Below are 26,088 nucleotides of genomic sequence, written 5' to 3'. Positions count from 1 at the left end.
GTAGATTATTGTATTAGCAGGAGTGTTGTAAGCAAGAGATGAGAAGTAATTCTTATGCTCTACTCCACGCTGATTAGGCCTCAACTGGAGTATTGTGTCCAATTCTGGGCACCATATTTCAGGAAGGATGTGGACAAATTGGAGAGAATCCAGAAAAGAGTGACAAAAATGATTAAAGGTCTAGAAAACATGACCTATGAGGGAGGACTGAAAAAATTGGGTTTGTTTAGTCTGGAGAAGAGAAGACTGAGAGAGGACATAACAGTTTTCAAGTATATAAAAGGTTGTTACAAGGAGGAGGGAGAAAAAAAAATTCTTAATCTCTGAGGATAGGACAAGAAGCAATGGGCTTAAATTGCGGCAAGGGAGATTTAGCTTGGACATTAGGAAAAACTTTCCGGCAGGGTAGTTAAGCACTGGAATAAATTGCCTAGGGAAGTTGTGGAATATCCATGATTGGAGAGTTTTAAGAGCGGTTTAGACAAACACCTGTCAGGGATGGTCTAGATAATACTTAGTCCTGCCATGAGTGCAATGGACTGGACTAGATGACCTCCCGAGGTCCCTTTCAGTCCTGTGATTAGCGGCAAGTTTAATACCTGATGTGACTTTTTTTTTTTAGCCATTTTCGCAGTTCTGTCTATCAATAAACTCATAGGCATGCTGAAAAATTTAGAAGTTTAACAATAATTAATACTTGCCAAAAGAACATGAGGGGAAAACATGCCCTACAATCTCTCCCAATTCTATCGTCTCCTTTTCTAAAAAAATAACCCCACACCTCAGCAGAGTGGGTCTGGCAGGCCACCCGGGCTGGGCAAGAGAAAACCAATAATGGATGAGGGAAGTCAATCCCCAGATTAACTTCTCATTCTCGCTGTTAATGTCCAGCTACCAGCCCTCTCCTGTTTAGAATCCAGCCTCCATGATATTGCATGGGAACAGAGGCAGCTCAAGGACTAGAAATGTTTAGAGCTGAGCAGGTCAAAACCAGCTCCTCACATTTCACCCAGGTATCAGCTGGCAGGCAGTGAAGATCACAGAACACAGCTGTACTGTCTCCTCTGCATGAAACACTGTGTGTGGTGGGAGAGTGTAGCCATTTAAACATGCACTGCAGATACGTATAGTGAAACCTGCATTAGAAAGAACAGGATACAGCCTTCTTTCCAAAAGAAAATGACTGAAAGCGCTCATGGCAAAGGCTGTTACTTGGACATTCAGAGGTAGGTTGTGAAGCTTAATACCAAATGGCCAGCAAGCTCCCTCCTGCCGGGGGTACTGACAGAATTCCCACTATTCCTTCTGTTTCTCTTCCAGGATGTAAGACTTGGTTTTTTCTGGATGAAGTGTGAATTGAACAACATTATCCCTCACCACGTGTAAGATTTCGTTATGCACTGTGTCTGAAGTCTCAGTAAGGGCGACCAGCATGATTTGAATGGATTTGGAAATTTTAAAGCTATACTATTTTAGCCATTGCACCTTTAAGACATTAAGCAAATTGTAACATCCAGGGTTAGCCTTGTCTATAACCCCAACACAATGTGAACACTTTATTAGTTTAAAAAGCTATGGAAGCATGAGATCACTTTTAGTGCTAATGTGTCATACTAATATCTAAACTAAAAAAATCCTTCACACATTACATGCAAACACAGCAAAACTACTATTGTGATGCAACAGATTTATTCAGTGTATTTTCCTGCTATACAGGGTTACTTATTAACAGACGGCTATTCTGCAATAATTTTAGGAGACAGAGATTAGACATTGATTAGAGGATGAAAATACTTAATAGAAGAAACATGAAATAAAAATCACAAATGGAAGGCATTAAATCAGTAAACAGGACCATGTAAAAGGAATGTGCGTTGAGATCAGAGAACAAAAATAAAAATCAGCAAAAACCAGGATGGAAAAGGAATTTCCCACAGCTGTGGACCACATGCATGAATGTACTGAAGAATATAAGTCTTCTTTCTTGCTTTTTAATTACCTTGGCAACATCTCTTCCATGTCAGCAATTACATAGGAGACGACAGTCCAAACAGCAGCACAGAGATTCATCTGGCTTGGATCCTGAACTGTCATTGTGTCCCCTTGACTATGATGAAACCAGAAGTATTTACTGATGTCATCACGCAAGCTGGCACCTACAGAGAAAAATGGGCAATTCCTTATTATGTAAATACATATATTTTAAGATGAACATAAACATTAATTTATTCCTGTGCTGGTCTTCATTAAATCCATATGCAACAGAGTAAGTTCCCATATGATAATTTCACTGAGCCATAGAACATGGGATTTTTCAGCATTTTAGCATAAACAAATTTTACATAATGTTAGCAGCCTTGTTATGAGTACATGAGCCAGCAAACATGTAAATTAATATAGAAGAGAAAGTCAGTATTTCCCTCAATATCTTTGTTGCACCAGCAGTAGTGTAAATGCATTTCTACATACGAAGCACAGGAATCCAATGCAAGGAAATCCATATAATTATTCCAAGTGTGGTGTTTTTTAATTTTTTGTTTTTAATGTTGGTGAATTTGAAACAGACTGCTTCTTTTCTTGTGATGCTAATCATCATGTATGTATTAGTAAGGCTGCGAGTCTGTCACAGAGGTGATGGAAATCATCCATCCAACTGCTTCACTTCAGATTCCCTCCACCTAACCTTCTTCTCCCCTGCTCTTTCCCCTTGGCCTCCCATCACTTCAATGATCCTGTTCCATTCCCTTGTCTTGTCTTTCCATTTAGCTAATCACTTCCTATTGAAACTTCACACAATTTAAAAACAAAACAAAACAGGTCTCTAAAATTCTATTTGCCACCATCACACTGATTGTATGTTCCATCCTTTTCCTTTTGTCTGTCTTATTTATTTAGATTGGAAGCTTTTCAGGGCACGAACAATCTGCTACTCTGTGTTTGTACAGTACCTATCACAGTGGGGCTTGAGCTTGATTGGTCCTTAGGCACTACTGTAATAAACATCATTAGTAATAATAATGCTATAGTGACAGGTCGAAGAGGCCCTAATCAGAAATGGAGACAGAGCTTAGGCCATGTCCAGACTAGGTATTAAAATCGATTTTAGATACGCAACTTCAGCTACGGGAATAACGTAGCTGAAGTCGAATTTCTAAAATCGAGGTACTCACCCATCTGGACGGCGCGGCATCGATGTCTGCGGCTCTCCGTGTCGATTCCGGAACTCCGTTCGGGTTGATGGAGTTCCGGAATCGATGTAAGCGCGCTCGGGGATCGATACATCGCGTCCAGACTAGACGCGATATATCGATCCCCGAGCAATCGATTTTAACCCGCCGATGCCACAGGTTAGTCTGGACGTGGGCTTAGATGCTGCACTGAGATGTGCTACAGACAAACTTCAGATAGAAGGCCATTTGATGGTATAAGAGGAGGTTACTCACCTGGGCGGTAAATGACATTCTTTGAGATGAGTGTCCCTGTGGGTGCTCCACTGTAGGTGTCAGTGTGCCCCGCGCTGTTGTTTGGAGATTTTTACAGCAGTACCCGTATTGGCCACACATGCACAGAGCCTGCCTCACATACCAGTCTTGTCTTAATAGTGCTCATGTGCGACCGAGCTCCTCCATTCCTTCTCTACAATGGAAGCTGCCCCAGCTCTGAAGTAGAGGAGAGGAGGGCGGGCAGTGAAGCACCCACAGGGACACTCATCTCAAAGAACTTCAGTTACTGCAGTGGTAAGTAACCTCCTCTTCTTCTTCGAGAGGTGTCCCTGTGGGTGCTCCATTGTAGGTGACTGAAACACAATATCTCTCAAGGAGGTAGGTACTTCAGATCTGGAAGGAATGTAGTAGATAGAACAGCTCTGCCCACATGTGTATTGGTGATGGGTCCCTGTGTAAGAGCATAATGTTTTGCAAACATATTTTCAAAAGCCCAAATGGCAACTCTGCAGATGTCCTTAAGGGGGACGTTATGTAGAAAGGCCACTGAGGCCGCCATGGACCTGATAAAAGTAGGAGGAGTCATGTTCTGTAGTTGATAACAGAGACAAATGCAACTCGAGATCTAGTTGGAAAGTCTGTGGTTAGAGATAAATGAGCCCTTAGAGCATTCTGCAATGGAGACGAATAGCTTGTCGGAACGCCCATAGGTTTTAGTCCTGTTGAAGTAGAAGGACAAAGCTCTGTGCACATCCAAAATGTGCATCCTAGATTCAAAGGAATTCGCATGTGGTTTTGGAAAAGATAGAGAGATGGATAGGCTCATTGACCTGGAAAGATGAGTGTACCTTCAGTAGAATTTCGGGGAGTAAGTGTAGGGTGACTTTGTGCTTAAAAAAAAATGGTGTATGGTGGATCTGCCATGAATGCTGCAATTTCTCCTGTGCATCTCGCAGAGGCAATTGCTACCAGAAATGCAGTTTTTATAGAGAGATGTAGGAGGGAACATGTAGCTAATGGTTCAAATGGTTTTTGGGCTAGGCATGTTAAGTCTAAGGGAAGGTCCCAAAATGGATTAGGTGGTTTGATGTCTGGGTATAGGGTTTGAGGTCCCTTAAGGAATCACTTACTAATGGGGTGAGCAAAGATAGTCCTATCGTCAATGGCATCATGGAACATTGTAATTGTGACCAAGTGGACTCTGATGGGACTCAGGGAGAGTCCAGAGAGTTTAATCACTAACAGATAGTCAAAGATTAGCAGGAGAGGCGTGGAAAAAAGAAGCGTTTTTTGTGACAGCCCACCAGTGTGTAAATCTTCTCCAGTTATGAAGGCAGGTGGTGCATGTAGAATTTGTTGTGCTATGAAGGAGTACATTTCGAATCTGCTTCAAGCAAGGTAGCTTGGCATGAGAGAACCATGAAGGAGTCAAACCTTGAGGTGTAACATGGTTAAATTGGGGTAGAGTAGTAGACCATGTTGTTGGGACAAGAGATTCAGGCTGAGGGTATGGGATGGGTGTGAAAGTGACATCTTGGTACGGAAAGGGTATCATGCCTGTCTGGGCCATGTGGGGCTATCATTATGACCCTGGCTTGGTCTGTTCATATTTTTATCAATAATTTGTGTATGAGTGGTATCGGGGAAATGCATACGTGTGAGCAGAGGTGTTCTATCTACTGCATTCCATGAGAACATGAACGCATCCCCTGAGGAGTGTTTGCCTAGTCCCCTCTGGAACAAAATCCTGGGCATTTCTTGTTTGCTGAAGTTGTGAAAAGGTCTGAGGTTGTGTATCTCTGTGTGTGGAATATGTCTAGTGCTATATCCTCGTTTAGTTCCCATTCGTGGTCTATGGGAAATCTTCTGCTGAAGTCGTTGCGGTGGTATTGAAAGAGCCAGGTAAGTATGCAGCTGATATTCAGATGTGTCTGAGACACCAGTTCCATCATTTCATTGCCTCTGTAAAAAGAGAGTGGGATCACCCCCCCTTGCCTGTTTACATAGAACATGCAAGCAATGTTGTCCGTCATTATCCTGACATGTTGGTTTTATATGAAGAGGAGAAACTGGAGATAGGCATTGCATATTGCTCAGAGTTCTAGACGTTGATGTGAAGGGATGTCTCGGCAGGAGACAAAAGCCCCTGGGTAGAGTATTGGGGCATGTGTACTCCCTATTCCATAAGGGATGGGTCTGTAGTTATCACAACCGACGGGCTGTCCTGTAGAAAGGGGACCCTGGAGGAAAGGTTGTGAGGCAATGTCCACCAGTAGAGGGACCCCTTAACTCTAGGAGATATGTATAAAAGTTTGTTCAGACCATGGATATTTGGTCTGCAGACAGTGGAATCCAACTTTGGAAACACCTCATGAAGAGGTGAGCATTCCTGACTACAAAAGTGTAGACAAGCTTGTGCAGCCACTTGTGGACTGTTGCACAGCTTGAGAATGAAAAGGTGGATGGTGTTAAAAAGGTGGAGTGGGAGAGATGCTATTCTTTTGCACAAGTTGAAACGTGCTCCTATGAACTCCAGTTGTTGGGTGGGAGTGAGTGAAGATATTCTTTGTTTATTCGCAGGACAAGAGCATGGAAACATTGGACTGTCCGTTGTGTGGCTTGAATGGCTTCTTGGAAGGTCCTCGCTTTGAAAAGGCAATTGTCAAGGTAAGTAAAAATTATGATTCCCTGCCTTCTGAGATAAGCTGTTACAACTGCGAGGAGTTTGGAAAAGACACGAAGCACAGTCAAGAGGCCGAAAGGTAAGACCCTGTACTGGTAGTGTTGTGAGCTCAGAACAAAGTGAATAAAACATCTGTGGGCAGGCTGTGTGGTCACAGGAGCATAAGCATCCTGAAGGTCGAGGGCTGAAAACCCAACCTCCCTGCTCCAGTGCTGGAATTATGATTGCAAGAGTCACCATTTTGTATTTTTTTTTAACAAATTAATCGAGGCATCTGAGGTCAAAAATGGGTAGCCACCCCCAGTTTCATTTTGTGTTAAAAAGTAATGGGTCACATCTTCAAATTTGCTTATTAGTGGGAGGGGGTTGACATGGAGCTGATGAATTGGTGCGATGACATTGATATCTTGGTCACTGACGTTGTTGTTCATATGGTCTATGACATTGTTGAGTATACGCTGGGTAGCATAGATGTTGATAAGGTTAGTATCTATATTGTCTCCTCCTATTTGCAGGGGTTTGGATACTGACAGACCGTAATGTCGCCCCTCGAGTCCTTCATGGAGTGAAGCACGTCGTTGGTGTTACTGGCAAATAGTTTTTCACCATCAAAAGAGAGATCTTTGATAGTATTCTGAACCTCACAAGAAAAAGTGCAGTATGGGAGATGATTTGTCCCTCAGAGACTATGGCTTTAAACTGATGGTTTTTTTGCCCTCTGGAATGTCATCAATAAATTCCATGAGTTTCTCATAATTTTTGTGGTCACATTTTGCCAGAATGGCTGCATAATTAGATATCTGGAATTGTAATGTGAACGAAGCATACACTTGACGACCAAGCAGGTCCAGCCTTTTACTATCTTTATCAGTTGGTGTAGACCTGGGAACTGGTGTTTGTTCTTTTGGTTAGCAGCCTCTACTACCAATGAGTTTGGCACTGGGTGAGTAAAAAGAAACTTGGGCCCTTTGGAAGGAATAAAATATATCCAGTCAGCTCCCATACAGGTAGGTGTACTAGTAGCCGGTGTCTGCCATATGGTTTTGGCAGGATCCATAATGGCTGGATTTATAGGTAAGGCAATCTTGGATGTGGAGGAAGGTTGCAGGATGTCAGTCAACTCATGTTGGTTTTCAGAAACTTCCTCCAGATTAATCCTCAACCCGTTGGCGACTCTTTTGAAGAGGTCTTGAAATTTTAAGAAATCATCTGACAGTGCTGGTGGGGGAGGCAGTATAGCCTCATACTGTGTGGACATGGGCTCCACAAGGGTTGGGGAAGCACGTGTAGCATATTCATCGAAGTGTGGAGTAACAGCTTGCTGTGTCTCATTCATAGTTGTCTCATTCGTAGCACTGGTGGTGGCAAGGTGGCATTGCTCCTATTTTTTGCATCTTGGCAATCATAGTGGAATCGCTTATATGGTGCCCATGGACCCCATTATTGCCACTGACTGGGGAAGGGCATACGTGATGCCATCCATGGGTTTGTGTACCAGGGAGGGAGGTCTTTGATGAACGAAGACCTAGATTTTCTGTGACCAGTGCCGATTTGGATCTGTGACTGGGAGAACTGGTATGGTGAAAAGTCTTCCTGAACTATGGCTTCCTCATCACTAGAAAAGTGAAACACAGCTAGAGACAGCTGTCCAGACCGCATGCGAATGCCCAGAGAAAAATAGGTGTCAAATAGAGGTGACTGTAGGTTAGGTGATACCTGTAGGTCCAGTGAATGAATGAACTGCGGTGCCAGAGAGTCTGTGTGAAATAAACCCTCCGTTAGGAGCACCTGCGGTGCTGGAGGATCATTCGGCACCAGTGTTCTCTACACTGTAGCGCTCAATGCACGTGCTGAGGTCGGAAGTGCCAGGGAGGTAAGCGCAGCCTGCATCTGTTCTGGCAAGGTTATCAGTGCTGGCACCGTGTCCATTGTACTGCCGGATGGTATCATGAGAGAGCAGGCAACTGGAATCCTGAAGCCTCAACACCGGGAGCTTGCATTGTCGCTGCAGCCACAGGCAGGATTAGCGTGATGCGGAGAACCGGCGCATCAAAGGTGCTGATCCAGGGGAAGGTCTGAATAGAAGAAATAGACCTGCCCAGCGACCTTTCTGCTTGCAATATTTCCCCTCTGGGTGAGGGAGGCATGTGTTTTCTTTTTTTTTGTCCTTTTTGGTGGCGGGGGGGCTGCGGTTCACTGAGGAGCCCGTACCTGGTCAGAAGCAGGTCCGAGTGACTTCTGTATAAGAATAACTTTCAGTCAAAGTTCTCTGCCTTTATGTGCCTTGGATTTTAATTTGGAACAATGGGCACACTTTTGAGGAATGTGGGACTCTCCCAGGCATTTTATACTCTGGGAGTGACCATCTGAGATAGGGATGGTGTCCCTGCATGTAGTGCACCGCTTAAATCCTGGAGTGCCAGGCATATTAGCATCAGCTGGAGGCTGAGAGGAACAAGCGGGAACAAATTTTTTTTTTCGTAAGGGATGAACTTATCTAGTAACTAGAGTGCTAAACTAAGGGAAAAAAGGATATAGAGTGGGTAAGAGAAAAAGTTTTAATGAGTTTGCTGTAGGTCTGACTCCAGCTGGGGCCGGTAGAGAAGGAACTGAGGAGCTCGGCCACACATGCGCACTATTAAGACAAGACTGGTATGTAAGGCAGGCTCGTGCATGCGCGGCCGATACGGGTACTGCTGTAAAAATCTCCGAACAACAGCGCAGGGGCGCACCGACACCTACAGTGAAGCACCCACAGGGACCTCTTGAAGAAGAACCTTGTGAATACATTTCTCCCATGTTTATGTCTGAGCTCTGGAAACAGTCTATATCAAATGATGAGGGCTTCAATAAATTTTTTATGTTTCTAAGGCTTTCTATGCTGATTTTGCCTGGTCTCAATGAAAGGTCTCATGCCTAGGGCCGGCACTTCCATTGAGGCGAACTAGGCAATCGTCTAGGGCAACAGGATTTTCGGGGGGCAGCATTTTGCTGGGTGGGGGTGGCAGCAGGCGGCTCTGGTGGACCTGCCGCAGTCGTGCCTGCGGAGGGTCCGTTGGTCTGTGGCTCTGGTGGAGCTGCCGCAGGCACACCTGCGGACGGTCCGCTGCTCCCGTGCGGCTCCGGTGGGCCTCCTGCAGGCACAGCTGCGGCAGCTCCACCGGAGCTGCGGACCAATGGACCTTCGCTGCGGCAGCTCCACCGGAGCCGCGGACCAACGGACCTTCCGCAGAAATGGCTGTGGCAGCTCCACCGGAGCCGCAGGAGTGGCACACGGGGCGGAAAATGGCCGTGCGCCTAGGGCGCGAAAAGCTCTAGTGCCGGTCCTGCTCATGCCTTTGTAGAGAATGAAAGCAAAATCTCTCAGCACAGTTCTATATTCCCAACTATTCTTGCTGAAATATGTATCTTTTGATCACATCCTATAATAAGTCACATCTAGTCCAGTTCTCACTGAAGTTAATGGGAATCTTTCCATTGACTTTAATGGGAGTTGGATTAGGATGTCACTGAGCCTGATGAAATGAGCCCTGAATTTCTGTTATCACATACATTCCCATTAATGAGATTGTGTTTCTTCTCACTGCTATTTTAGTGTGTGAGGTGAGGGGGAGAAAAGAGAATGAATTTAATAATACTGTCAAACAGGAAGATCTTCTTTACAAGGAGACATAAGATACAACAAGAAAAAATGCTGTAGCATGCTGTTATCTGTGGATGGGATAGGTTTCATTTTAACATGCTCTTTTGGCACTTGTGCCATGTACATAAGGAGGATAAGTCAAATTTGCTGCTCACATCCAGTGTGATCCCACCAAAGTCAATGGGGCTGGGTGGGTAATGGGTGCTGAATATGGCACTATAACTTTGTGTAGATTTATAAACATTTTTGATATACTCCAAGTACTTATTAAGATAAAATATAAACACATGCTATTGTGGTAAATATATTAGCTGCTGAAAATAGTTCACTAAAAATGCACTTGTAGTCAAACGGCTGTGGAAAATCCATTATATCTTTGTAAACAGATCTTTTTACAAGAACCAGGTCACAACTTACTTGCCTGGAATGTACAATAGACATTCCACTAATAATAATTATGGGTTTATAGAAACGCGTTTTATCCTGGGTTTATATAATAGTGTTTTCCTTAATTCAGGAAAAAATACCTTTCATTTTGTAAAGTATAACTCACATAAATGCTAAAATAGGTTTCCTTTTTTTGTTTCTTTAAAAAAGAATAATAAAATGATAATACTTTGTCACCAAAACATTTAGACAAGTGGGCTGGCAGATAATGTTTACTTTTTTAAAGAGAACACAGAATTTTGAGAATACAACATGAATTGCACTTACTGTACCTCTTTTTCTTTAATGACTTATTCTGTATATCATTAAAGTCAAGGATCAATTGCGTCTTAGAAGGTCAATGAAAAACTCTAAGACAACAGCTATGTAAACAATTTTATACATAACTAGAAACACAAGAGAAAATCCATGTTCATGTCTGAGTGAAAGAAAAACCTTTCCAAGTGATGGGTCTAATACTCAGTTCTAGTTAAGGAGTGCTTGCAAGTGCAAATGTAGCTCTAAGCCATCTTCATATCCTCCCTCCCCAAATGTGGGGACAGTCTAAATTCACACTATCGCTGCCAATGGCTCCAAAGGCCTTTCTGGCAGCCAGAGATTGATGAGGTGCAGGAATGTCTTGGTCACACTTCATGCATCAGAAGGGCACATGCTGCAGGAGCTCCATCTGGCCTCTGGGCCACCATGCAAAGCTCATCCTCCAGTGGCCAGGTAAGCTGGCTTTAGGAATGTTTTGGGCTGTTCCATCAGCACAAAGCCATCATGATATAGGCAAAGATCTGACCCCTTTAGTTCTACAATACTACAATATGTGCATTTGGATGTCTATAGATGTCATCCTTTTTTTATTAAAAAATCATCCTATAGAATTTTATAAAAGGGATGTAATAATCTTAAATTCTATGCAATGATTCACACCATATGAAGATTTTAGTATGAAATGTTATTCTGCACAACTTTTCCAGATGGGTAACTTGATTGATTACAGTGAATCCTAGAATCTCTTAATCTGTATTAAGATAGCAGCTCTATTATCAAGCTTTTCTGTTTGTCAAACAAACCCCACTCAGAAGTCACCAATCTTGCCACTTCAAACAGCTTGAAAGTGAAAAGAAATGAGGCATAAATTCTATGTTCTCCTGTTTCTAACCCAATCTGTTGTTCCCCACAGAATTGACTGAAGTATTTCTTATTTAGATTATGGCATTATCTAATGAGCACATTAGACATTAACAAATGGAGGGTCCTTAATGCAAGGAGTATTGTCTAGTTGTTAGAGAAAGAGACTGGGAACTGGGCCTCCTGTGTCTTGTTCTTGGACCTGCCAATAACTTGCCACTTGACATTGGGAAAATCACTTTATCTCTCTGGCTCCATGCTACCTATGTGTAAAAAGGATTCAAACATGCCTTACAAAGGGTTTTGAGAGACTTAATTAGAGTGCTTTGAGATCTTTGTGTGGAAGGTGCTATAGAAGTGCAAAGTATTATTTGCTGATCCTTTTCCAAAGGATGCTGATTTGCAAAGAAATACAGCTCACATTCAAGAGACAATTTCCCTTTTTCTGGAGTTGCAGTCTGAGCAAGACACAGTCAATACTGATTATGAGATGATTCATTCTGCAACAGATAGGAATGCACTCTTATTAAACAAGATATTGAACTGGCCTCTTCAATGACAGTCTAATTAAAAACAGAAGCAGCTCTGAGGAGGAAAGTTACTGTACATCACATCTGTAGAAGTTTAATAGCACAAAAATAGTCTTTAGAGTTTTCACTTGGTTCTTCTTTCCACTCTCCTCCATTTCTTACATATCAGAGAGCACTAACTTGCTAGATCTCATTGCTGGTGAGTTCCCCCTCTCTTACCGGTTCTCTTTCAGCATCAGTCCATCATCCCTCTCCCCACTTACTCTGTCACTCAGCTCCTTATCCATTTTCAGCCTTCTCCTCCCTGACCTTTCTTTTTCTTCCATTGATATGGCTGATGATTCTCTCCATGTTTCATTCATTCATTCTCTTTTAACATTTGCCCTTCACTCACATCTGCCCTGCCAACTCCCAGCCCTGGCTCACCTGCAATATCCATGTCCTCCACTCCACCAGTTCTTGCACTGCAGAGAGTCTCTGGCAGAAACCTCATGACCAGGCTCGTTTCATCCACTACAAATTAGTTCTCTCCTCGTTTGGTTTTACTTTCCTCACTAACAAACCTCTACTTTTCCAACGTTATTGAATTCCATGCCCACAATCCCTGCTGCCTTTTTGCCACCTTTGACTTAGTCCTCAAACCCTCCGCCCTACCCCCAAACTTCCTTCTCTGCTCTCTCTGCACGGGATCACGCCAACTTCTTCCAGAAGAAAATTGACAAAATACTGTGTGTCCTTCTCTCTGCTTCGACGTTCCTTCCCTTTCCCCTTCTCCTACCACAACTCTCTCCTTTCTCCTCCCCTGTCACAGATGCAGAATTTTCTCAGCTGCTCTCCTTCTCTAATCCCTCCACTTGCCCCAGTGACACAGTCCCAGTCCATCTCTCCTGAACTCTCTCACTAGGCCAATTATCCTATCAAAGAAGGAAATTATGTTGGTTTGGAATGATTTGTTCTTGATAAATCCATGTTGGCTATTACCCATCACCCTATTGTCCTCTTGGTGCTTTCAAAGTGATCATTTAATAATTTATTCCAGTATCCTGTATAACGTAAACTGCTTGTCTTCACTTCCAAGGCCCTTTATGGCCTACATCTGCCCTTTCTATCATCTTGCAGTCAGTATTGAAATGTCGACTCCTGCCTCTGATTGGCCACAGTGCCGTTGCCTCCATCACCTACTTGTTAAATATCCAAACAAGCACTTTCATGCTTTCTCCCCTGCTGCCCTCATGCTTGGGAGGAGCTCCCAGTAAATGCCACACAGTTAACTCATTATATTCCTTGAAATCACTCCTTAACAGGAGAGGTTTCTCACCTTGTACAATAATTGAAGTTTCGTGAGATGTGTCCCCCTATGGGTGCTCTAGGTAAGGATGTGCCCACACCAGTGAACTCTTGATCAGAAATTTTAATTAGCACTGTCCATGGGTCAATGTTTGAGCCCTAGACACCGCCATGCCCCAACATGAGAACACATAGGGAGGGGTGGACTTGCTGCCACTCCAGTTCCTTCTCAACCACAAAGTCCAACGAGAGTCTCTGAGGCAGAGGAGAAGGAGGACAGATACTGGAGCATCCATTGGTACACATATCTCAAAGAATTCCAGTGGCTGTACAAGGTAAGTAACCTTTCCGTCTTCTTTGAGTAGTGTCTGTGTGGGTGCTCTACATCAGGAGGCACCCAAGCAGTATCTTCATCAACGAGGAGGGTGCTGAGGAGGTGGATTCAGTACTGAACATAGAACAGCCTTGGTGAAAGCCATGTCAGCTCTGGAAGCAGTCACAAAAGAGAAATGCTGAAAAAAAGTGTGTACCAAAGACCAAGTGACTGCCCTGCAGATGTCTGAAATGGGTATGCTTTTCAGCACGGTTGCTGAGGCAGATTGAGCCCTGGTGGAATGAGCAATGACTCCTGAAGAAGGGCAACCCCCTAAGGTTTTGTAACAGGTTAAGATGAATCATGCAACCCATATGGACAGTCTTTGGGTGGAAATCACCTGACCTTTCATGCATTCTGCAACTGAGATGAAAAGTCTAGGTGAAGCCCTGAAGGGCCTAGTCCTGTCTAGGCAGAAGGCAAGGGCTGTTCTTACATCCAGTGTGTGAATGTTTGATTCTTCTCTCAAAGAGTGACATCCTGGTTGATGTGGAATTCTGAGGAAACCTTGGGAAGGAAGCGAGGGTGCGGACATAGCATCATCTTGTCATGACAGAACACTGTGTACAGTGGATAAGGCTCCAAGTTCCCCAGTCCTTCTGGCCAAGCTCATGGCTATGAGGAATATAGTCTTAAGGGAACAGATGAAGGAGGGAACAGTTTGCCATAGGTTCAAATGGGGGTTTCCTCAGCGCATTGAGGACTAAGTTGAGGTCCCAGGGTGGAGCTGATTCTTTACCAGCAGGGAAGAAGTTGAAGAGATCTTTGATAAACCTTGTGGTGGTTGGGTGGTCGAAAACTGAAAACCCCTCAATTTGGGAAGTGAAAAGCTGTGATAGCAGCTAGGTGAACTTTGCTGGAACTCAGTGATAATCCTAAGGCTTTTATATTGAACAGGTAATCGAGAATGTGTGTTACATGAGACTCCAGAGGAGTTATAGATTGGTGACTGCACCATGTCTCAAAGCATTTCCACTGCTGGAGGTAAGTTTTCCTTGTTTTAGGTTTTTTGCTATGAAGTAGTACTATTTGTATGTCTCATTCTATATCAGAGAGCCATCTAGTAGCCACGCCTTAAAGTGAAGTGCCAAAAGATTTGGATGAGTGATCAATCCCAAATCCTGGGTGAGAGGAATTATCATCAGGGGAAGGCAGTCGGCAGAAACATGCGAACACACTCTAGGAACCACACCTCTCTCAGCTATGATAGTGCTAGGAGGATGGCTACTAATTTTTCTTGTTTCAATTTGTTCAGTACCCTGAGCAGTAGGGGAGTCAGGGGGTGTATGTATAGCAGTACGCGAGGCCAAGGAATGATTAGAGCACCTCCCATCCATGCCCTCCCCTCAAGCAAAATGATCTGCACTTTGCATTGGATGGAGTTGCAAAGAGATTTATCAGTGGGTATCTGAGGTAAGACATATCTCTTGGAATACCTCCGTGTTCAGTTCCCACTTGTGATCAATGCTGACATGTCTGCTGCAGGAATCCACCACTCTATACTTTAGTCCTAGAAAATAAACCATTGAGATCTGTATGAGGTGTGATATACACTAGTTAGATAGTTTTATGGATTAGTACATAAGGATTGGGATCTTGCTCCTCCTGGATGACTGATACATTGCTGCTCTGTTGCTCAGAGTTATTTGGATCAGGTGGCCCCTAGTGTGTAGTAAAAGGGTTCAAAAGCATAACCAACTGTCCTCAGCTCTAATATGTTGTTATGGAGGATAGCCTCCTAAAGGGTCCATCTTCCTTGTACTGTGAGGTCCTGGGAATATGTGCCCCAGATTATTAAGGAGGGATTTGTAATGATGATTCTTGTGAGAGGAGGCTGCAGGAACAGAACTCCCATGCACACCAACTGAGAGAGGTGAAAACCCTCCAAGGTACTGACAACTGTTTGCATACACTGTGCTTATCGGGAGTATAAATGGGTCTCTGCTAGGCTTGAAGACTCTGAAAGTACAATCTTGCTAAGAATGTCACAAATGTACAGGCTGCCATATGGCCCAGAATTTGTATGCAAACCTCTGCTGTAGTTTGTGGGCTTTGTTGTATCTTTGAAACAAGTTGGACATAGTGGTAAATCTGTCCTTGGGTGAGTACACCCTGGCGGTGGAGTCCAGAGTGGCACCAATAAAGTCTATGTGCTGAGTAGGCACGAGGGTAGATTTTTCCATGTTGAGGTGGAGGCCAATGAGTGGAAAAAGAGATAGGGTTTTTCTGGTTGTTGTCTGAGCCTCTAGAAATGAGTGCCCATTCAGTAGCCAATTGTCCAGGTAGGGGAAGACAACTATTCCCATTTGGTGAAGATGGGCTGCGGCGACCCATAGGACCTTAGTGAAGACTGTTTGGGTGGTGTAAAAGCTGAAGGTGAGGACACAATGCTGGCAGTGGTTCTTGACTGGCACAAAATGTAGGAAACATCTTTATGAGGGATGCATGGTGATATGGAAATAGGCATCCTGAAGGTCAAGGGAAACAAACCAATCTACCAGATCCAGAGAGGGCATTTTCATTGCTCAGGTTACCACTGTGAACCACTGAGCATGGATGAAAGTGTTCAAAGTTCTGAGGTCCACAAATGGTCCCCCTGCCATTTCTCTTTTGACTAAGAAGTATCAAGAATAGAGCCCTTTTCCAATATAGTCCAGTGGAACAGGTTTGATCATCCCCAGTGATAGGAGGGATTGTACCTCCTCACTCAAGAGATCCTTGTGAGAAGGGTCCCCAAAGAGGGATATGAAAGGGACAACGTAGGTCAGACGGGCCAATTAGCCTATTAGCTTAAATGTTCCCTGGTTTGCAGTCTAAGAGAAAAGCTCTAATCAAGGGTAGCTCACCTGTGCAGGAAAACACAGGGCTTCTATAAAGGCAGGGAGCCGTAGCAGAAAAGAGGCTGCAGGGGTGAGGGCTGCTGTCACTGCGTTGAGGGAGAGAAAGGGATCTGGACCCAAGAGCAAGGGTTTATCTAGCAGACCCAGGAGATAGGGGTTTAGCTAGAAGAGTGGAGAACGTGAGCCTAGAATAGGCAAGGTAGGAAGTAGTCCAAGGGAGTGACAGGAAGGTTTGCGGTAGTACAGACCTTAGCTGCTGGAGATATGGCCCTTGGGCTTGAACCCAGTGTCGGGAGTGGGTCTGGGTTCCCCTACCAGGCATGGAATCTGTGGCACAATCTGCACAGCGAACTTGGAGACTGTCTGTTCTAGCCACGGAGGGAGTGACCAGAGCCATGGCAGTGGATTTAAGGATTGCCCGGGACGATGTGGAAGACTTTGATAGGACCCCAGAAGGGGAGGACTATTGCGACTTGGCTAGAGGGCTAAGCCATGAAGACAAGGCATGGTAACTCCTGAGGAGCAAGAGAGGGGCCACAGAGTGAGAGAGTGAGACAAAAGACCGAGGAACTGCGAGAAGAGGGCATCAAGCTGGCAGAGCTAATCCCCAGACATGGCCAGTGAGCAGAGGTGACAGATGCCTACAAAAGCCTTGACAATGGTTAGACTGCTGGTGTGCTGATACCACAGGCTTTTACGCTGACCAATGCTGTCTCACGGTTTCTTTTGCACCCCATCAGTCTGTATCCATCTGTTGTCTTTTGTCTTACACTGTGATTACCTTAGGCAATACAGCAATACAAATAGTAAATAATATCAGAGGAAACTATCTTGGGTACTTAGAAATCAATATGCATTTGCCATTCAACAATATATATGGTCCGTCCACTAATATACTAAGTTCCCACTGTCTTTACCTTCAAGAAAACTCTCAAAACCCAGCTATTCCATTAAACTTTCAAACTGTAATGGATACTCCCCACTCACTATGTATTCTGCCTTGTTTGTACTGTGTCTTAATGGTTCAGTACCTCTAGATTGCAAATAAGACTTGCTAGATGAAGGGTACTGATCTTCAGTGGTACAGTGATGTGTCCATTTAAGTTGCTAAGCAAATAAATGATAAAGATTTATAAACTGTTATTTATTATTGGTATTATAATAGTTCCCAGAGGAGCTCCATTATGTTAGGAGACAGTCCTTGCATGGAAGCATTTACAGTCTAAATAGACATGAGGGAGTAGAAGGGGAAAGAGTTGTCATAAACAGATAGCTAAGGGTTAATGTCTCTTACACCTGGAAAGAAGTAATCTGAAACACCTGACCAGAGGACCAATCAGGAAACAAGACTTTTTCAAATCTGGGTGGAGGGTTTTTTGTGTGTGAGTCCTTTGTTCTTGGGTCTTCTGTCTGACTCTCTCTCGGATATGAGAAGTGATTTCTGTTTCCTGCTTTCTAATCTTCTGTTTCCAAGTTGTGAGTACAAATATAGTAAGGCAGTAAGGTTTCTATTGTTTTTCTTTTGTATTTACATGGATATAGTTGCTGGAGTGCTTTGAATTGTATTCTATTTGAATAAGGCTGTTTATTCATATTTCTTTTAAGCAATTGACCCTGTATTTGTCACCTTAATACAGAGAGACCATTTTTATGTATTTTTTCTTTCTTTTTATATAAAGCTTTCTTGTAAGACCTGTTGGAGTTTTTCTTTAGTGGGGAACTCCAGGGAATTGAGTCTGCAGCTCACCAGGGAATTGGTGGGAGGAAGAAGTCAGGGGGAAATCTGTGCATGTTAGATTTACTAGCCTGACTTTGCATTCCCTCTGGGTGAAGAGGGAAGTAATTCTGTTTTCCAGGACTGGGAACGGGGAGGGTGGAGTCCCTCTGTTTAGATTCATGGAGCTTGCTTCTGTGTCTCTCTCCAGGAACACCTGGAGGGGGGAAGGGAAAAGGTTTATTTCCCTTTGTTGTGAGACTCAAGGGATTTGGGTCTTGGGGTCCCCAGGGAAGGTTTTTTGGGGGACCAGAGTGCCCCAAAACACTCTAATTTTTTGGGTGGTGGCAGCTTTACCAGGTCCAAGCTGGTAACTAAGCTTGGAGGTTTTCATGCTAACCCCCATATTTTGGACACTAAGGTCCAAATCTGGGACTAGGTTTATGATAAGAGTACATAGGAGAAGTGACATCGTTAGTGTTGGATAGCAGGTGAGTGACTGAGCCAGGAACAGAAACCACAACTCCTGATTCCTAGGGCAGTGCCCTAGTCAGCAGACCAGGCTGCCTTTTATTGCTTGCTTGCTCAAACAGTAAGCAAAAGTCTGAAGGGCCTTGACAAAGTTCCCAAAAATCTGTGAAGCTAAAATAAACCCTGTAAACAACAACTTACAATGAGCTAAAGCTACTCCCCTCACATCTCCCAGACACCTTTAAGCAGATAGACGGATCTAGAACACACTCACATCCACCCCCATTGCAGCCGAGGGAGCCTTTGGTAAGTTGGCAATTCAAGCACAAGAATTAAAAAAGCTAATTTTTATTTATGAAGTTGCTTTCCCCACCCTGCTGAACATGTGCAGTTTTGTTATCCAGTAAACAAAAGATTATTTAAAAAAAACAAAATGAAAATCTTCCTGACCTCAACTTCAACCTCAAGTTCTCCTTGACTTTAATGCTGCTACTCAGGGGAGAAACACGAACACTATAGAGTCCTAAAAGGAATCCAACTTTTGGGAAGTAAACTACGAGATACGTAGAAACATATGGTACTGTACCTCTTTTAAACAGAGTACACAGCCTAAGAATACATACATAAAGAGGAAACCTCAGTCTTGGCACAACTGTGCTGTGCACTGGGAAGTTCACAAGGTCCTGTGGAAAGGGAAATTTTCCTCCTCAGATCACAGAGCATGAGCACAGCCACTTCACATTGTACCTGGCATTCCTACATGGAAGAATACCTGGTGGATCCATATAGTTGTAGATTCAATAGTCCCAAATTCCTGTGCATTGGTGCACAGGAAGTTTTCAGGGGTGGACCTCATGTGGGTTTCTGGCACCTGCAGTTATGGGGGGAAAGGGAAATGTATGATTTGCCTTCAAAGGAATCAACTTTAAAGTGAAGAGTACCAGGAAAAACCAACCTGTTAAAAGATCTTGTACAGTAATATAATGTCTTGTTTTTTTGTTAAACAAGAAATTTCACAAATATCAGCTCCCCTGAAGCAGCTACCTTTTTAGAAGAATGGGCGTTTTAAGAGTTACTTTGGGTATAAAGTTATCCATTTTAAAATGGTATCTATTGTACTGCAAGTGATATTCAGCATTTAGATTGCTACTGTAGGTGTTCCACAAATGGTTTTTTACCTGACTTTGGTTAATGCAATCATCAGAACAATTACTGTAATGAAAACCCAATTATTGTAGCTGGTCCCTGAAAATATTATGTTGCATCCCATCACCTGCTTCTTCCCGAAGATCATTGCTGACTTTCATGACAATGAATTTAGAGTAAATTTTACAAAAGAAGCAAAGGTGATGGAGGAAATTAATATTTGTTTTGAGAGGGGCAACAATGCCATTCGTTCTATCGTTTAATCTCAAATGCCGAAATTACAGGCTAAGGTCCTTGAGCAACACTGCTACAGATGCTGAAATAGTTTCCAGTACAGAGTTTATATAACATCACATGTCATGCTGTATTACCTCTGGAGTAATTTCTTTTGACAGTCTTTAAAATTCATGACTTGTACAGAAAGGAAAAAGAAAGTATTCAGTCAATTGCTTCCTTGGCTCACTAAATGAGACCACAATGAAAGAGAGACAAAAATTAAAGATGCATTATTTCTTGTTTTAGTTAATGTATTTGAGTGTTTATCCTGTGGATACACTAAACAGACTAAATTACAGTTCAGGATTATTGAAGTTACTTTTACAGCATATTAACCTTTCACTCATTACTCCAGAGCCACAGTGGCAGCTAGGGAAACAGGTTTGCAGTAACAGATTGCATTTAACTCTTCATTTCCCTCCATCTACTGTCCTCATCTACTGTCCTTCCCTCTCTTAGATAGTTTTTACTCTTTCCTGCATTATCCTTTTCTCTTGGTCCATTATTTTCAGTTATGCACCTGTTGTTCTCCTTTCTTCTTTCTTGCTGTTTCCTTCATTTTCTATTTTCTTCTTCTCTTACCTCACACCACCTGTTTTCTCTCCTTCTCCTCATCTTTGCCCTTTCTCGGTTTTTAATTCTTGTCACACTGCATTCTCCTTCGCCTCTATCCTGTTCTTCTCTTCCTTGATCAAAAAGCAATGTGTTTCTGTCTCACAATAATGGCACATTCTCATGAGACTTTTGTACTCATAAAAACTTTCACATTTATTTAAGAACTTCTGGAGTTGTCTAATCCCAAGAGAAAAGTTCTTATTATACCTTGGGCTGTCAAATGAAACTTCACAGTTCACCTTCATTCCAATGATTATTATGTACAGATCATAGAACTGTCTAACAGAACCTATCTTTTCTGTGAAGCTTTATTTAGAAGGTCATAACAAGACAACCTGTCAAACTAGGCCTGACAATCACACCATCTGAAATGCTTAGAGTCTCTTCACCTTTTTCAATCAGTTTGAGGACTAGGAAAGGCATAGAAACCATGTTGGTTTTGTTGGTAAATGATCTCCTTTAGTCATGACTGAAAATCATTGGCTTGCTGGGAAACTAGCAGAAGTCTTTGACAATATTAACTGTGAAGTATTGTTAACATAAGTGCGAACCTTAGCAAGGATGGCTGAATTTTTTCTTAAGTGGTTCCATTTTTCTCTTTTGGAGAGGACTAAGAGGTAAGTATGAGGCAATTGCTCATCTTCTGTTACAGCTCTCTCATGTGGGGTATCAGAGCTCTATTATACCCACTTTTCAGTGTGCATGTGAGACTGGCAGAGAATGTAGTGAAAGGTCCTGGGCTCCTGTGGAATCATCAATATACTGATGAGTCAGCTCTATGTGGAATCCTCATGATGCATTTGCTCTACTTTCCTAATGCCTGGTCAAGATTGGGGTTTGGAGGAGAACTAGTTGGTTGATGCTCAGTCTTGATGAAAAAATAAGTCATGTTGGTGGATTGGGGAGAAAAAAAATCAATCCAAAGAAATACTGGATGGTATCTACCCATTCATTAAAAGGTATGCTTGCTTTTATTATTCAGGCTCACTATCTAGAAATCACACTGGATACCCTGCTGTTTCTGGATGGTCAGACCGTGTGCTGGGTAAGACTTTTCATCATTTTCATTTGAAAAGAAGTTGCAGCCCATGTCATCTCTAGTTTAGATTATTGCAGTGTATTCTCTACCTGGAACCACCTTTCAAGATTGCTCAGATATTTGCTGGTACAAAATGTGATGATAATTCACATATGCAGCTTATTCCACTCCCTCTTTGTATTTTAACCTGGCTGTTGAGATCAACTGAATATACAAACTGATGGTTCTTAGAGTTGTATACCTGGTGACTGGTAAGTGTCATACCTGGAATTTGCTTCCTTATTTGGTTCCCTAAACTTGAGCGTGACACTAAATTCTGAGACTCAAATTTCTCAATCCAGCTGAGACCCACCCCTACTCAGTCCACATCATTAAGAAAAGCCTGATTAAATAGACAGATCTTACAAAATAGCCACAAGATCAATAAACTCAGGCTTTGTCATCCTGAGACAGAAGAAAACTTCAGATAAAACATTTGCCTTCCCCAGGTGTGTAAATATACTGAATTTTTGCATGCATGCACACACGGCTACATCTTAAATCCACACAGAAGTTGAAATAGATAAACTACCACAATCTGACTTAATCAAGTGGAATACTCTGCCATAAAACCACAAACTGCACTACCTGCCAATTAGCCTTTGAGTGCAATTTAAGGTGTTCGTTTTGCCCTACAAAAACAAAACGATTGGGGAACACATTTTTAAGATGATATCCTTTGCCCAAATTAACTTTTAATACTCGTACTCCATCTCTTGAAGCCTTTAAGTCAAGACAAGATGTCTTTTTAAAAAGATATACTATAGCTCAAAACAGAAATTATAGGCTTGAGGCATAAATTATTGGGTGAGGTTCCTCTGCTGGTGTTCATGCAAGAAGTGATGATCATACTGGTCCCTGTGGCCTCAATATGTATGAATACAGAATAATGTCTGCTTCTCAGTTGAGATGTTACACTATTCTGCATAATGTAAGATCAAAGGAACTGACATACATGGAGCACTCAAAGGTCTGTCTGTCTGGTATTCTTTTTCTAACCATAGTTAATATTGAATGCCTAGAAAGAGATGTGAAAAACACTAAGCTCACTGCAAATTCAGATTGTAGAGATCAGGTCTGCACTGCAAGTGAATGTGTGACTGTAGCAGGAGTTGGCATAATCTAGCTAGCACGGGTAATACTAGGAGAAAAGTGGCAGCGAGACTAGCAACTGGAGTACAAAGCCCATTGGGGACCTTAGGTATATATTCTGGTTGCTAGATCTTTAGTCTTATTGTTACCCATATAAGCTAGATTAAAGCTAGACCATGTTGCAATCAATCACATCTTCACTTGCAGTACAGACGTACCTAAGAAGTATTGCTGCATGGACTGGAGGACTGATAATGTTCTGAAGTCATGTGTCTTCAGGGTCAAAAGACTTCAAAAGAGTAACAGCATTAGAGCTAAGTGCAGTCAAATTGTTCTGAGATTGTCCTCACTTCTCACAGTTGTCAGCAAGTCCAGATCCACAAATGTGGCTTTGGGCTTTCAAAAACCCAGTTCAGCAGAGCAGGTAATCATAACTACTTCAGTAATTAGGTTCTGTCATGCACTGTATATCTAGGGCCCAGGGCTGATTTGGAATTAGAAGAGGCACCCAGAGTGCTTTTAGAGCAATCTATTTTAGTGAATGTTGCAGCCAAATATCCTTTTCCTGAAACAGTGAAAGGGCAATCATGCTGTTTTCAGTTCCAGTGAATTTCAAAAGCATTGCAAACCAAAAGAAAAAGGTTTGAACAGAGGGAGAAAGCAATTGACATGGAATAATGCTATCCAGGAAGATATCCCCTTATTGGATATTGCCTTATTCTTCTGAAGAGGGGACAAGTCACATTCACCATATTGCACATAAACCAAGCCGCACAGGAAATGGGGGGAGGGGAGGAGGAAGTTCTTTATACAGCTTGAAGAAGCTGAAAGGAAAAAATGCAGATCTGCAACAAGGAGTTAGATCTAGTAGGCTCTACGCAGGCACACAAGGACTGGTGAATAAGTGGGTACAAGGAATCTTCCCTCAGCCCTTCACTCCTAGGCAAGGTTGAGACACAAATGGTATGGGAAATGCTGACATTTGTGGGCTAGTGACCCAACTGGAGGGGAAGGACAGCATTCCTTTTCGCCTAGTAAACGCAGCAGAGCTGGCCCAGTGTATGGGGGTAGGGGGGACTTGCGCTGCACTGTGTTACAAGGTATCGATCTAGAATCCTCTCCACCAGAGCCCCAGAAAGAATGCTGGCTCAGGAGACAATTCCTCTAGGGATTTCAACTGCAGTGCAGCCCCTTCCAAATTCCACTTCCCATATCACTAGTAGCTGAAAGCCATGATTTGGTTCAAGAGGTTCTAAGAAGTAGCACTTACTAAATAGGGTATTTTGAATAAAGAGTTTCCAAAAATGTCAAGAACGCCATTATCAGAAAGACTAAAGTGATGCTTTTAAAGTGTCCACAACTGTTTCACAACTGAGACCTCAGGGAAGCTACTCCCCAACCTTGCAGCCTACACTAAAGAGAGAATTTAAGAGGAAGGCAGAGAAAATAAAAACTATGTTTCTTCACCATGCTCTGGCCTTTCTCCCTACTCCCAACTATCCGGAAATAAAAGATGTACATGCAGAGTGTTCAGCACAATCAAACCATATCCAATTTATGTGTTCCAAACTATGATTATCCACGAACAGCTGTGCTATGACTAGCCAGCAGCTTTTTGGTGGACAAGGGGAAACTTTCCCATCCATAATAATTAGGAAAGAGAAAGAGACGCAGACTAATTAGCTCTCCTTACTGCTTCCTGTTTAGCACTTACTATGAAAATGAGATGCATAATCTGTGATGTTTTCCAGATAAAATGTTTAGAACATGAGGTGCTCAGGATTGGTTGCCCAATGGAATCTGCAGCACAAGTCTTGGACTGTTCAAATACAAAACAGAAATTTTTGGAGCTGACTTTAAGTATTAATATACGAAACCCTCTAGACCTTTTGTCATGAAAAAAACATGAACCATGAGTTAACTCCGAGGCCTTGTCTGTTCTGGGGATTTTCATCATCAGAGACTATCTAACTATGTAGCTGTACCAGTGCAAGACCCAAGCAGAGACAAAAAAGCAATTATAAAGCACAGTTTGCACTGCAGCAGCTAACCCCTGCTTAAAACTGCACTGGTACAAATTGCAGCTTATAGCCACTCTGCCAATGGTAGGGTTTGCATTGCTGTAGCTACACCAGTGTCTAATCACTAACGGTTTTAACTGTGGCACATCCCTAGTGTAAACAGGGCCTGAGCTATCCTGTCAGATGGACTTGACTTGTTAAGGTCTGAGTGAGAGAAAAAGAAAGATAATGGCTGGATAGACTTCAGCATTTTGCTTCCAATGACATTTCTTCCAGTAACATACTTTGTGCATACAAGGGGTTTTAATTCTTGAAATGTAAATGAAGGAATACTGCCAGCACAGACTTCGATTTCAAGCACAATCTGCTTGTATTGGAATCTGTGTATAATTTAGAAGCAAGGTTTCTATTGCTGCAGTGTCTCATTTGCTCGCAAATTCAGTTAGCATTTTTAAGCATGTGGTGGAGATATCAATAAATAATCACATAATAACAGCTAGGCAGGTGGCCAGCAGGGATTACAGATATCATTAATGCTTCTTGTTTATTCATAGCCTAAAACTGAAAACAAACAAAAACACCCTTTGGCCTGAACGCAGATAGTTGTGCACCGTATAACACTGTCACAGTTACCCTCCCCTTTCTCCTTCCATTTCTTCATATGTGCATCTTGCCTTAAATTAGAGCCAGAACCAGAAGCGGAGTCTCACATACAGAGCCAGTTGCAGGCACAGCTGCCCAGACAGAGCCAGCTGAGGATAGGGGCCTTAAATCAGAAACTTTTGTGGGCAGGGCTGGTTCTTACTGTGTGTTTATACAATGCCGAGCACAATAGAGCCCCAATCCTGGAGCCCTACCATTCATTTACATTTGAATAAGGTGAAGAGTGATACCTGTGTTGATGGTTCAGAAGGTAATCTTGTGGCAGAGCTTTTCTGATTTTTGAGTACATTTTAATAAGCTTTGGTGTTTCACTGAATGCGTGCATGTTATGTCCTTGATTTACCCTGAATTAAAATGCCACTGACATCAGACTGAGATTGTGACTCTGAGCTGATACTGCGTAATAATTTCTTTCAAATTCAAAGGAAAATTCTATTATTTTAAATAATATGCCTAATCGTCATTGGATCAGAAATCTGGATCTGATTGAACAGAATAGCAGTAGCCCAGTTCTTCCTTATTACTGCCTGGTGGTATTGTTTGTATTCACTGCAACTCTGCCAAAAGTTTCGTTCCTGGTCCCCCCTTTAAGACAGAAGAAGATAACTTGATGGAACTAGACAGTATCTACATGTGGGATATTTACT

General features: G+C 42.7%; 1 protein-coding gene across 2 annotated transcripts in view; it reads right to left on the bottom strand.

The window, feature by feature from the left end:
- Window positions 1-26,088, bottom strand: part of CPQ (carboxypeptidase Q) — a 248,406-nt gene that overhangs the window by 10,724 nt on the left and 211,594 nt on the right. Inside the window, exon 8 of one of the 2 annotated variants that reach the window (XM_030553530.1) lies at window positions 2,000-2,156. In XM_030553530.1, the coding sequence (XP_030409390.1) occupies window positions 2,000-2,156 (157 nt within the window). Of the gene's footprint in view, window positions 1-1,697; window positions 2,157-26,088 lie in introns of those variants that run through there. The other variant, XM_030553529.1, reaches the window with a different exon arrangement.

Source organism: Gopherus evgoodei, chromosome 2, assembly GCF_007399415.2.
Source record: "Gopherus evgoodei ecotype Sinaloan lineage chromosome 2, rGopEvg1_v1.p, whole genome shotgun sequence".
Classification (NCBI taxonomy): Eukaryota; Metazoa; Chordata; order Testudines; family Testudinidae; genus Gopherus; species Gopherus evgoodei.
The sequence above is the reverse complement of the archived record's forward strand: the minus strand, read 5'-3'. Positions and strand labels throughout refer to the sequence as shown.